General features: G+C 31.3%; 1 protein-coding gene across 2 annotated transcripts in view; it reads right to left on the reverse strand.

The window, feature by feature from the left end:
• The window catches only part of CSMD3 (CUB and Sushi multiple domains 3), a 1,213,340-nt gene that overhangs the window by 798,670 nt on the left and 399,657 nt on the right, over positions 1-15,013 (reverse strand). For both annotated transcript variants that reach the window (XM_030795533.1, XM_003256134.3), the window contains exon 6: positions 10,811-10,923. In XM_030795533.1, coding sequence (XP_030651393.1) covers positions 10,811-10,923 — 113 coding nt within the window. The remainder of the gene's footprint in view (positions 1-10,810; positions 10,924-15,013) is intronic.

The following is a 15,013-nucleotide window of genomic DNA, read 5'->3' on the forward strand; positions in this document are numbered from 1 at the left end:
TAATCATAGACAATAAATCATAAAGAGTTAGTGAACAATAACAAAAGCTGAGGAGCAATGGAGAAAAATGACACTGTATCATGTTCTCTCAGTGTATTTATGTGATTTTTGAACTAATTTCCTGTTTTCTTATAATTGGCTAGCACCAGCTTAGCTGCCATAAGACGGCTGCTCACCTTATCTGTTAAGGATGAATAATAAATATGGTAGCCTCCAGGGACTCGTAGGTTTTAATCATTTGAAATTAGCTAGTATAACTGAGAAACTGAATTTTTAATTTTATTTAATTTTAATTAATCTTAATTTTAATTTAGAAACAGGTAGTGAAAAATACTTTTCATTACACACAACTTTATTGTTTTATAGGCTACATTTTATTTTAACTGTTGCATCATATAAGATGTAGCTGTATTGCAGTGAAGATTTGGGAACATGCATCTTTCTAGTACTATATATTGATACTAAAATCTTTCTAGTACTATATATTGATATAACATTACATGTATTTGTTTGAATATTTTATGAGAGAGCAATAATTACAGTGATACTGAAGTAAATCATAATTGCTAACAAAGTATTTATTATATTAATTATAAGTTTTCTTCTAGTCTATAAAATAATAAACTATTGCCATAGAAAAAACTCAATGTTCAATATGAGATGTGCTATAAGTATAATGCCCTAGAATTTCAAGACTTAATATGAAAAATGAAATGTAAAATATATTAGTAATATTTTATATAGATTATATATTGAAATGTTAATATTTTGGCCATATTGGTTAAATATAATTAAGATTATTTTTGCCTATTTCTTAAACTTTTACATGGCTACAAGAAAAATTAAATATGTATATATGTTTATTATATCCTTTTTGGCTGGTGCTTTGCAAAGGAGTCTAGAACCATGTGGAGGTTAATCAGAAGGTGAGGGATACCAAAGCTCTCCACAGGAATGATAAATGGGGATACTTCATATTATTGTGAAGCCTTGCTACCATGAGAACAACTTTTATGTTACTGACATTGGGAGTAGTAGATTAAGTACAAGAATTTTGGACCTAGAAAGAACTCACAGTCCTGAGATATTAAGTAATCTATTCAAGTCCACAGACTGAAGTCGGTATTAATATTTACTAACTTCTAATCCAGTGCTCTTTCCAGAACAATACTTGTATGAAGAAAAATTAATTCCCGGGAATCTCTATTTCGCTCTATTTTCCAATCTTAGCTTCTATGGCCATTTCCTGCTACTAAAACATCTGCTTTGAGAAAAAGCCCTTGTCATGTTGAAAAACTAGAAAAATTGTGTTCACTTGGAAATCTGACAGAGTATATGACCACAAAATCTGGAGTCTCATGTTAGTTACGAAAAATCTAAACAGTAATTGCTATATTTTCTGTAGGGGGGGAGGATATTATCCAATGAAATAAGGTTATGTTCTTGTTAGTTCAATAATATGATGTTTTGATTTGAACTTTTTCAACAAACATGCACTGAGTATTATGAAATTATTACCTTTCCCAATAAAGGTCTTATAATTCTTTCACCTCAAGCTGTTTTATAACTACAGATTCCTTCTTGAGTTTTTCAATAACAGCCAGTAGTACCTGAACTAATAAAAGGTTAAATAAACCTGTAATAGCAGATGGTATTATTATTTGTTTCACTAGTATACATTCAGTAGCAATGAATAGACTCTCCTGATATCTCACATGATTAATTTGTAATATATTTGTCTGTTAAATGTTTGACATAGTTTAATGGGGATAATTTTTATTATGATATCTATTACATGCATACCTGTAATTAAGTGGGTTTTTTAAATTAACAAAATGATAAATAGGCACTTATATTAAGACTCAGAAAAGGTGTCTTGGAGTACAAGGTGGACCGCCCACCATGTGCACACCAGAAGCAGATCCCTGAAAAATTTTCACTTACAAGGAAGTGAAGCCTCTAGTGAAACTATCTAATATTCACTAGTTGGATGCATCCCATCACTTTTAAGACTCATGAGCTATCAATTTTATCTGGAAGCTTTCTTGAAAAGGGAAGCAGGAGGTGATATAAGCCCTGAAAGTTTGAACATTTATCCCAAGAAAGCTGACTTTTATTCTAGAAGAGATTGGCAAATTTTAAGTTTATTCTCTTATCAGCAGTAATGTGGGAACCAAACCAAATAGTTATGCAAAATGATCTATCATTTTATCAGTTTTATAATTACCAAGTACTACATTTGAACCTAGTTTAAATTTTAGAAAATATTGTCCATATTATAACTGGTTATTGACAGATTATCTCCTATTTATTGTAGTTGGTATATTTAAAGGTAGTAATTGAAATCAAAATCATTAGCTAAGTTATATCTGGATTTTTACAAATTCCATGAGATCATAACATGAGGCTATTATAATTTGTCTTTGACTTTAAAAGTACTCCAATAAAGAATAAATAAATATACAAATAAACCCATATTTACATGTATTGAACACTCTTAAAATTGCAAAGGTAACCATTAACGTTTTGGGGTTTTTAAGTAAGAATCCATGATATTTTCTTTTTAATTATAAACCAGAGTCACTCCAGTATCGATGCTATGAAGATTAATCCAACTCCCTAGAAAAAAATTGTATAAGGGATTCTCTAATCAAAATCCTAAATTCTGTGACTATTTATTAAGTACATTCTTTTTTTCTTTATACTTTCCTGCTGTACTTTGACCCAAAGCTTATTATTTTCTGATTTTAAGTGATTCTTTTTATCAGAATCTGAATTTAATGTTTCTACAGCTACTCTTTTCTCATGAATGATGTCCTCTAATAATTCTGGCAGTCTCAACATTAATACATATTGTTAACTCCTAATCGGAAAAAAGGATTATAAAACAGCTGAAAAAGATAAAGGAAATAATCAACATGACTCCTAAAATTATACTTTATTTCTAAAACCTTATTTTATATATTAAAACTGTACCCCAATTCTAAATACAGTTATATGGATTAATTTTTAATTCATGAATTTTAAAATGTTAAGAAAGATAAAATGTTTTACTAGAAATTGTTATATTGGACTAGAGTTAAGCAAAAAAGTGTCACTAGCATTGTTTCCAATGTAGAATAGTTTGCTCAGCTTACTAGGGTATGTTTCACAGCAAAATTTTTATTTCAGGGAAATTTGAAGTAAAACAATATTTAGCCACTTTTCTGTCAAATACTCATACAACTAATGAACAGAATTTTGAGATAGAAGGTATAAAAAGATTGCCAAATCTAAGGATTAGAATTATTTTGTTAAAAGTGTAGTCAAACTTTCATTTTCAATATTGCAATAACTAAAACTCCTTCTTTACATTTATAAACTTTCCCAGTATTATTGATTTAGATTTTAAAATAAATTAATGAATTTTATAACATAGGAAAACATGTAATTTAAAATCATTCCTGATTAATTTAATAAAAGGCCTTAACTCTCTTATACTGTCATGACTGTAAAATACTCATTTGTATCATAGAATAAATGCTATCAGAAAGTTTTTAATAATTGCTTTAGACAGACCAATGATTATTTAGACAGATCATTTTGATTATTAATGTTTGATTATTTTTGCTGTTTCTGTAGACACTATCCTAAAAAGAAGATGAGTCTCATAGACTATCAGGCCCATAAAGCAAGAAGTAAAATAATTTTCTATGTTTTTGCTTCACAACAAAAATTGTTTTAAAAAAGAATTTCCAAGTGAAAGTATTTATTTAGCATTGAAGGAAACTTGAAGAAAGATGATAATAATGTCAAAATCAAATACAAAGAAAAAAGTGCAAGATTAGAGATTATTCTCAAATACTACATACCAATGAAACTCAAAATTCTGTTCTCTTAAAACTCAGTAAATAAAAGTAGCTCTCCTACTTCATAAGCTTAAAATAATGCAGTTGGCCTATGTATGAAAGCATGTTTTGAGATAATAATTTAAATATATTATTTATAAATTTTCCCATAGCATATACTCAGTAAAAATTAAATAAAACCTACTATACTATGAAAATATATATATATATATTCATTGAATATTTCTGGAATTACACTAACAAAGTTCCATCTACAATCTTTACCATAAAGGTAATCTACTCATCTATGTCTAATATGGTTTGCCTCTGTGTCCCCACTCAAATCTCATCTTGAATTGTAATCCCCATGTGTTGAGGGAAAAACATGTAATCCCAATGTGTTAAGAGAGGGAAGTGATTGGATTATGAAGGCGGTTTCCCCCATGCTGTTCTGTTGATAGTGAGTGAATTCTCAGGAGAGCTGATGGTTTTATAAATGGTAATTTTTTCGGCACTCACACACGCTCTTTCATGCCTGCCACCATGTAAAACATGCTTGCTTCCCCCTCTGCCATGAGTGTAAGTTTCCTGAGGCCTCCCCATCCATGCGGAACTGTGAGTCAATGAAACCTGTTTTCTTTTTAAATCATCCAGTCTCTGGTGGTCCTTTATAGCAGTGTGGGAACAGACTAATACAATGTCCAACATTCCTTTGATAATACAGTACATCTAAATTGTCTGAACCAAAAGTTATTGGTCTTCTCTTTTCATGTCACACTCCTCCACTCTGTCCTTGGAATCATAAATACAACCCATATTGAGAGTTATAACATTAGAGTAGGGGTTCATGACTAGAATGGTGGGATATATGATTCCCTACATTTTATTAACAATGGATATGGTGAAGGTACAACAAGAAAGAAAAACAAAGATAGAAAAAATATATCATTAAACATATTAGTGAAAGCAAAGATTAGAATACTATCTCTCTTTACAGAAATTTGCTTTGATCTTGTGCTCTATCTTTAAGCCTGGACTATATTTATGATTTCAGAAAATCTGTTATAGAAAAAAATGTTTCTCAGTTTTACTTACAAACTAGCCTATTTTAAAAATCAGTTCCAAGAAAAAGTGTTTTTCCCTTAAGAAACGTGGGCATCCTCATTTGTGGTAGTGAGAAATATAAAGCCTAGTGTTTTATCTTTTTAACTGTAGCTCCTGGATTCAAATTTCATGTTTCATCACAATATTTAAACTATTCATTTTTCATAATTAGAGTGTGTGCTTTCTCATCCGTTCCATATGTTATTATCTCTTTCCAGTGAAGATTCTTTATTTACTTAATGTCTTACTTACACTATAAGAAATCTTTCGAGAACAAATGAGATCAGGCGAGTTAAGGGTGGTATGGCTATCCATTGAGGTGGTTTGATTACAAATATCAAAACTCAAATCTGACTACAGGTAAAAGCGAGATAATTATAAGGTCATGGTGGGAGCTTCCAGAACCAAAGGGAAATCTACAAAAGCAGAAACCTAAAAGGACAGGAATCAGGGCATTCGGAGGATCTAGACAGCTAGTCTTCAGGAAACTGAAGGATCCACTGGCTCCAACCATTTTTCTTCTGCTCTTTAACCACTGGGCTCAAGAGCCTGGGGAGCGAGTCCATTGCTTATGTGGTGGATTGATATTCAGTATCCATTCTGCCCTCATTCTAGAGTCCCTTCAGTCATTGTTAAGGCTAGAAAGCTAAACACTATATTCCATAGTATAGTTTGCAGACAGTGTTCCAGAAGGTACTTAAAAATATTCAGCTAGTCACAGGTGTTTGTGTGAGGTCAAAAACAGAGGTGGAGAAGTGAGGTGGAGGCCACATTTGTGTTACTTCTGCAATTTCTGGTGCAGAACATAGATTGCAAGGTTGTTGATTTTTCTGCAACAGCTTTAGCTGAAATCCCAGTAGCTAGCCACTTATCAGATATTGAGAGGATGGCATGGGTCATCCATTTTGTTGGTGCAGTCCCAGCAGGCATGTCGTGGCTCTGGAGCCAACAATTGTGGCCATGGTTTCTAATCTGTTAGTCACAGCTAACGTTCATATTTCTGGTACCAATGGTTACGGCAACAATCAGAAGTTGGCACCATGGTTCCCACTTCCTCGGCTTTCTGATGTTAACAGTTCTCTTTGCAGGCTGTTATTTGTTATATAACAATTATTTGTTCTGCAAATAATTACTGGAGACCCCATTCTCTGTAATAAATCCCCTTCTGCTTAAACAGGTAAACAGTTCCATTTTAGTCCAATTGGCCATCATGGCTCATATGCCTACTCCTTGGTGGGGCTGATTGGCAGCCCCACCAAGATTGCACACACAGTGGAAGAGGGATAATTCCCCCAGAAGAAAATAAGATGCCCTTATCAAGAAAAAATAAAAAAAGGATGACTGGTTGTGGGTGGCAGAAAATAACAACCAACCATCCTGTAAATGAATACAAAGATAATTAATCAACATCATTTTCAGGGCATCCTGTAAGCCCATTACACAAAGCAAAGTTTTCTGAAGTCCTGAAATATTACAATACATTATGAAAGGTTAACTACCCCCAAGGGAAGGAGTCAGGGAATGCTTCAGAGATGTCTGATCTCAGTCTTAAGGCTCAAAGAAATACAAAGATCTTTCTAGGTAGTGGGAAATTAATGACTTAATTTGTACTCTGTGTCTGTATGTGTGTGTGCACATGTGCTCATGCACGTGTGTTGAGTATCTAAATAAAGATTGAAGAGTCAAAAAAAGAAGAAGTCTTAATACCTTTTAATTTACAAAACAATAATATGTCTGGCTACTGTGACTCTGTTTGATAAAAGAAAAACCAATGCTCAGAGAACTCAGCAATTAGTATGTTTATGATTCAACTCTAAGCTTCTGATCCTATTCTTTACTTAATATACTATGCTGCATCCCCCAAAATCTTATTTACCTTTGTTCAGTAACTGTACACAGGCATTTATGTAAAAAATTTCCCAAATATAAAAAATGGACTAACTATGCCAAAGTTATTTGTTTTTGACTGAAACAATGGGCATCTAAAATGCCAGAAGTCTCTGCGTAATTGAGGTATATGAAAGAGCATTTTCGATATGGTTTGAAAGTTCTGTCCAATAAATATGCTTTTTTTTCAATAAAAGATGTCCAGTTGATCCCAAAATGATAATAGCCTATTTGAGAATCTATGTAAAATATCATTATTATCTTTCATAACTTTTAAATATTGTGTGTTGCTATTAATATATTTTTATTTCATGAAAAATAAATTTCTGTAAAATATTTGCCTGCATAAGAAGAATCACATACAAAAAATTTTGGAAGAAAATATAAAAATCAAATTGTGATTAAAATTCAAGGAATTTAGAAGCTTGAATCAAGAATATAAAATTACTCATATATTTACATATTTAAAGTTGATTAAATACTGCAATGCCTAAACTTACATGATAAATACAGTTATATGAATGCCTACAGCTATGGTATTTATGATTGCACATTGAAAGAGAAATGTCGAATGTCAAATAATTTTAAAAATGAGATATTTCATGCTTGAATTATTGAGCCTTATGGAATAAAAATACTTTTAATTAAAATTTTCTATAGGTTAAGATTTTCTTTCTTGGACAATTGAGTGTCATCTAAAACTCCCCTTCCAATTTAAAAAACAAGTGAATGTGACAATGTATTCATGGAAATAGAAAAGAATAGAGTTTAGTTTATACTAATGACCAAGTGACAATAATATAGAGTTTTCAAAAAATAAGTAAGAGGACTTCCAAACACTACAATTAAAGAAAAGTTTTACTATTTATGTGAGAAGTAGCACAGTCCAAGTTCTCATTAATAGAGGGTTAATGGAACTTGAATGGAGGAACAATAGTTTAAAACAAAGACAAATATAATGACATAATATTGAAGTGAATTTGTGGGGGCAGAGTTAAAAACTAAATAACTTTTTTTTAATCAAAGAAGAGAGTAATAAAGTATTCAAGTAAGAGATTTCTATTATAGGTAAACTAGGAAGGCAAAAGATGTTTTATTTTAAATAGGAGTGGGCATATTCAATACAGGAGCTCAGTGTGAGAATGTATTTTATGTATTAAAGGCTATTTAAACCACATTTTTAGTACTTTTGAATTGATATAGAACTATGCTTTTTAGCATGCTATTCTCAGTCTCTACTTAATCCTATTTAAAATTATAGTATCTAAAGCATTCAGGAAGCTAGCATATAACATAACTTAAAGGTGGTTATATTTGGGAAAGCATAGCAGTGTGTGTCTATGTACCTACTCCATCAATTATGGAACACACTATAAAAAACAGCTAATGGCATTCAATGAACCCACTAGTAGTTTGCAGTTAATTTTCATGGTACTTCATAAAGGACAGAGATTAATAGAAACGTTATGAGTAAAATATTCAGTCTTTGGAAACTTGCAGACTCCTTAAAATATTAAATAATTATAGGTAAATCAATAATAGTTACTGAGTACTCTGTAAATATATGAGTTATTTAGAAACTGAGCTGCATGGAGACTTAGTTTTGACTTTTGTATAATATATTACACAAAATTTTCAATCTTGAATTAATTTTAATGTAGACACCACTAAAATGAAATAGTAGCATAGAACAATGTAAAAAGCATCATTACCATTTCATGATAGGGCATGTATTTTGGCATGACAGAATTACGATTTTGCAGCCATTTAAGTTATCTTAGTACATATATATTTTTAATTTAAATTTCTTCATTATGATTTCAAGATTTACTTCTCAATTTAATGTATGCTGTTGAGGTACAATATTATTTTAAGATAATGCAATCAGAAAAAGCAAGCCTAAATTAGGAAAGTTTTAAAAGAATAATAAGCAAAGGCATATTTTTGTAATAAAACTTTCCCTTAATCTTATTATAAAATCAAAGCTTCAATTTTCTTAACCACTGCATTTCCTCTGTGTTATATCGATATAAATCCCATCCCTCTTTTGAGTCCCTTTTCCTGCAGCAAATAGAAATAAGTTGTACCTCATAAAACACATCTTTTCCATTTTACTACAGTGATGCTATTTTTCAGTGCCGAAAACACATAATGCTTGAAAACCACAATTCCAATTTTGAAAATACTGCAAAAGTCAATTAAAGACCAATGAGTAGCATACTGAAATTTATAAGTAAGTACACAAATCTACTGGTAACTTTGTGCCATTGTCTTATAGTGCAAAACAACCCTATCTGAAGGTACCAGCTCCATGAAATCATATTGCACAAAACAAATGAAATATCGTTTAATATTTGAGGTAGGAGATCTATTTTTTGCTCCAGCTTCTACATATAAATATAAAATATATGCTACTTTAATTATGTTTAGAAAAATAATAGAAGCCATTTGACCAGAAGATTCCATGTATCTAGTAGAAAAGATCACAGGAATCAAAGAGGATTGTTTTTTGAATTTCTGCCATGCCATTGGCCTTAAGTAATTGTAGAACGGAATCAGAGCCATAGAGTTATGTGGATGAAAAACTCCACAAGTAAAAGGGTCAACCTAGAGATAAAGAAGCTTCACAATATCTTATTTTCAATAAAATAGTCCTCTAAAGTACACAAACTTTTAGAAATTGAAATTGGGAACTGGATAAAATATTTTTGCAAATTTAAAAGTGACATTGGCTTAAACTGTTTAAGATTCAAGTTACCATGCCTAAACAGCTATTTTTAATAAATCATATGAAAATAAATATTTCTATGAAAGTTTATTTTTGAACTCTAAGATTTAGTGTTTTGTGATGGCTAATATTTTCTACTATGATACATGTTAATGCATTTCATAGTTTTAAAAGCATATTTGCATTTATGTTTCCATTCCAATTAGCTACTTTAGAAATGATCATTATTGCAGATTTTCTACAGTGGACTTTATCTAAAAATCTTGATTTTAAGTTACTTTCCTAAGAATTTTTATTACAGTGATACTCAGTGCATTATTATGAAAGTCAAATTACAAATCACATCAAGCTGCTGCAGTTTTCGAGAGAAATCTTATTGATAGAACAGCTTCAGAGAGGTTACTGGTTTTCAAAATATAAATTAATTGTTGAATTTTGTATTCCAAAAAACAATATATGATTTAATGCCATTTTGAGTACTAAATATAAGCTTCCTAAAGTCATCAGATTAAATTTTCAAAGTGCTTAGGACTGAAGACTACTAAAGGGGAAAGCATTAAAAAAACAAAAAACACAGATAAATGGAAGAATGTAACTGTGGCAATGCTCACTATTCCCTGAAAAGTAGCTGATATGCTACTGAGAATGAAATGAATTATTTACATAAGTAGTCTGAGGATAAAGTACACTAAGCTCACATAGTATTACAGAACATTGTAAAAGCTACATTTTCATTAGTACTCCTTCTTCATAATAATCTTGTTCCAAAGAGTTTTTCAAGTTAATGCATCAAATATTATATCCTATGGATTGAAAATTATTTATGTTAACACAATTGGTAGATAAAATTCCTAAGAAGGTTAATTAAACTAGCAGTAACAAACACCCTGCATACGGAGGTGAGTTTCGATTGAGGAGGAGCGTACATGCAACTGAAGGTTTTCTGCAGTGATTTGCGGTACAACTTTAGATAATATATCCAATTGCTGAAGCACTTTATTAAAGCAAAATATTGCATCTGTTACATACTACCTTTTAGAAATCGTAATATTCATTATTCTGAACATTGTACTATAAAATCAACTAACTTTAATACTGTAATTTAGTTATGATCACATTATTGCCTCAGCAACAGTATGACCATTTTTTCCCAATACAAATTCCAATTTCTAAATGCTGAAGATATTTTTCTATCACAAAACACAGTTGTGTACACCAAAATTATTTTACATATCAAAAGAGCAGAGGTATTCCATAAATATACCTTGATAGGGAGCACTAAATCCACGATATCGATGATTGCTGTCTGTAACAAAATGCAGTCTGAGCCAGTTTTTGTTGCTGATAATTGGGGGTGGTATATTCATTCCAGATAACCTGAATTACAAAAGACAACAACAAAAAAATTTAAAAAGTTTTTCAGCAGTAAACGTTTTCACAAAATTGGGACCAAACAAATGTCCATCTATATTCATGACTTTGCACTGTCAACTTTTTAAGCACAAATGAAATAGTTCTTTTATGCATAGAAAACTCAATCACAGAATAGTGCAATTCCAAACATATGCTGTTCCAATCAGGTTGCGTATATTAATACAATCAACTGTAAAACTTTAAGTGCACATGATTTTTGATTCATCCAAATTTATTTACTGCACCAATAATTTATTTACGGTATTGTTTATTAGTATTAGAAGGCAAAATAAACAACTGATTTATTATACTATGTTTGTGGGGTGGGAGTGTCAAGAGGAATTACAAATATTCTCTCTCCTCTTGGCAATTAATCATGCTAGGGGACCAGTAGAAGGAGGATGGAAAATCTGTCCTTGTATATGTAATCAGTGTTAAGGTGTAGGTACAGGGATGCAAGGACCCTCTAACCAATACTCTTCATCTTTATCCCTGAAAAGCCAACTTTCCTAAGATGTGTGGGAGCTAGCCATCACTTTTAGTGGATGACCACCTGCCCATTAAAATGTAAAATCGCCTTTATTGTATTATTGTGCCGACTGATGTACAGAATGTTGAATTCCAATATGAAAACATTGGGATAATTTTTATATATTTCCATTTTTATTCTTGGTTTGCAGTGCATTTTCTGTAATGTTTCCCTATAAATCTATTTTCTCTTTTCATAGGGATGAATCTGTTTATTTGTTGAGCTGACTGATTTTTTTCCAATCTGAATTTAGTTAATAAAAATATATAATATAATTGTATAATTTTAGACTCAAGTTTTAAAATTTGCTTTCATTACTTTCAGAAAATATACAGGTTATGTTTACTCTTGTTGATTAAAATAGTAACTCAGTGAAAAACTATTTAGATTTGTTTCAATTATATTTTCAATTGAGTAGCATAGTTCATGCCACATTTTGATTTACAATTTGGTTTTGTTCAATTCCCTATTTCGATGAACATGAATATCCATTAGGGAAACTTTAAACTATTTTTGACAGGCTGCACACATTCCAGATGTAATGAGACTACAATGCATGGAGGTGTGTAATACACCAAAGCAGAGTTTGGAGATGACCCCCTAAAAGACCCAATACATGAGAATCAGCTCCACAACGACATTAAGAAACGTGAGAAAGGAAAAAAGACAAAATGTTCAATAAAAATGATAAACTTTCCATCTTTTCCAGGGATATGAAAGGCAATTTCAGTAATAGAGTACAGTAAAGGCAATTAATAGCTACTGTGTAACTGCAGTTTGCAACTTGAATTTACTTTCAGTAGTCTAAGAGAGTGGACCTGAAGAAAGTAGAGCTGCAGTAGGGAGAAGCAGAATGTGCATGAGGTGGAGCAAATAATGGTAATTTAACAACGGTGAAACTCAGAAATATTCCTGACAGCCTCAATGCTTCAGCATATGAGGCAAGACCTTAGATAAGCCAAGAAACTGAACTAGAAAGCACTTGCACTACAGCATCCCTCTACCACTGGAGGGAAATATACAGTCATTGGTTATAGGGGAGTCACATGGGCTTTGAAAATCATAGTCACCGAATAATGTTCATTATTTACACTCATTCTAAACAATATGGCTTGGTTTATGGCTTATGGAGAAATCTCACAAATAAATCTATATATCTCTGTCCTTATTTCACATGTTATCAGGAAAACCAGGAAATGAGGGATTGAGAATATATGCCACTTGGACAGATTCCATTAAACTACTTAATTTAGATAATTACTAAAGGAGATATTCTAAAATATAACTTATTGTTATCCCTGTGTCAAATCACTGTGGTCATTTGAGAGTAAGCAAGTTCTAGCATAAAGTCAATGAGAATAATCTTTTAATAAGAAATAGATTGTATGCATTTATTCAACAGTTATTTACCAAACATTAACTATATGACAAATGCCAATGGTAAAGGTTGGAAATATGATAGTAAGCAAGAGAAAAATCATGGTTTTACACAGTAAAAATAAAACATACAAACAAATAAATAAATAATATATATTTCAGATAGTGGCAAATGACATATAACAACAATAACAAAAAACTCAGTAACATGATAAAGAATTTCTAGAAATAAAGTTTCCATTGTTTTAATATATTTTCCGTTTCACCCTAAAAATATCCATACTCATGATTATATGTCTTAAACCACTAAACTGGATTTTAGGATAATTACATCAAGAAAAATATGGTAATGATAAATGTCATACATTTGTTCGCTACTACTCTAGTAATTTGTACCAGAAAATTTGATGTATCTCTTGAATAATAAATACATTGTAATGGAATTACTAAAAAATTATTAATAACATCAAATTTCATTGCATGTTTAATGAGGAAAGAAATACTGACAATAATACAGAGTAACTTGACATAATTAATCTTTGCAAAAAATTTTTAGTTCTCCAATTTACTGCAGAAATAATAATGATTAAATCATCAATTGATATTTGAAATCCTATGTTTCTACTGTAATTAATCCTTTAGAGAATGTAATTATAATCCTTACAACATGATTTTAAGAATTAGTTAAACATAAGAAAATTGAGAGAATGACACCTTTTTTGATAAAGTTCATAAAACTATTCTGAGCTTATTCTTTTTTTTTAATGTTAAACCGCTTTTATTATAAGATAAATTGTCAGGTCCTCATTTCAGCCATATCTGGTTTTCAAACGTTCTCAAATTTTGTAGTTTCATCAACAGCTATCATTTTTTATTGCTGTGACATCTATCTTTTTTTAAAATCCAATTCCCTAAAATCATCCAAATGTAATGACCTATCTATATTATCCATAGGTGGAGTCAAATCTTAAACTCAGGATTTTTCACATCATTACCTCCATGACTTTGTATCTATCTTTTCCACAATTCTCCCACTTTCCTCTAATTTTACTTGTCTCTCTCTCTCCCTCTCTCAAGCATGCTCCCGTGCTTTCTCACTCTCTTGCTTTTAAACCAGTTTTGATCTCCTTCCTTCTCTAGCACTTAGATAAGATGTATCCATCATGAATCTTCATGAATGTTCTTTATGACCTTGTTAGATTATGGCCCTATGTTGAGCTGCTATTAGTTGCTCAAATTTTATTCTTTCATCTTATCCCTGGAACTTTGCATATACTTTGCTTTGAGGCTGAAATAAATATCCTTTCTTTACATTTATTGATTTACTCTGAATCTTTCTCAGGAAAACCAGACAAAGTTCCATGGTTAAGAGAGGTGCCCAATCTCCTTCTCTGTCCTCACAGATCACCTGCACATGTGCTTATCATATCTTTATTTTTTATGTTTAAGACACATAATAATTGCACATACTTATGGGGTACAATGTGCTGTTTCAGTACATATATACATTGTGTAATGATCAAATCAGAGTAATTAACATATCCATCACCTCAAACATTTATGATTTCTTTGTAGTAGGAAATTCAAAATCCTCTCTTCCAGCTATTTTGAGATATACAATATCTTTTTTGTTGACTATAGTTACCTTACAGCGCAATAGGACACTGGTACTTATTCTGCCTTTCTAGCTATAAATTTATAGCCATTGACCAACCTCTCCTATCAACTCACCATCTTCCTTAGTCTCTGGTAACCACTGTTCTATTTGCTACTTCTACGAGACCATCATTTTTAGATTCTGAATATGGGTGAGAACATTTGATATTTATCTTTCTGTTTCTGAATTATTTATCTTAACATATTTTCCTTGAGGTTTACCCATGTCGTCCCAAATGACAAAATTTGTTTTTCTTAAGGCCGAAGAGTATTCCACTGAGTATTGTGTGTGTGTGTGTGTGTGTGTGTGTATGTGTGTGTGTGTGATCACATTTTCCTAATCCATTCATACATCATTGGACACTTCGAGTCGATTACTTGACTATCGTGAATAGTGAAGTAATAAAAATTCGGAGTTCAGATATTTCTTCAACGTATTAACTTCACTCCCTTTGGATATTTACCTGGTAGTAGTATTGCCGGATCATATGG

This window comes from Nomascus leucogenys, chromosome 16 (genome assembly GCF_006542625.1).
Source record: "Nomascus leucogenys isolate Asia chromosome 16, Asia_NLE_v1, whole genome shotgun sequence".
Taxonomy (NCBI): Eukaryota; Metazoa; Chordata; class Mammalia; order Primates; family Hylobatidae; genus Nomascus; species Nomascus leucogenys.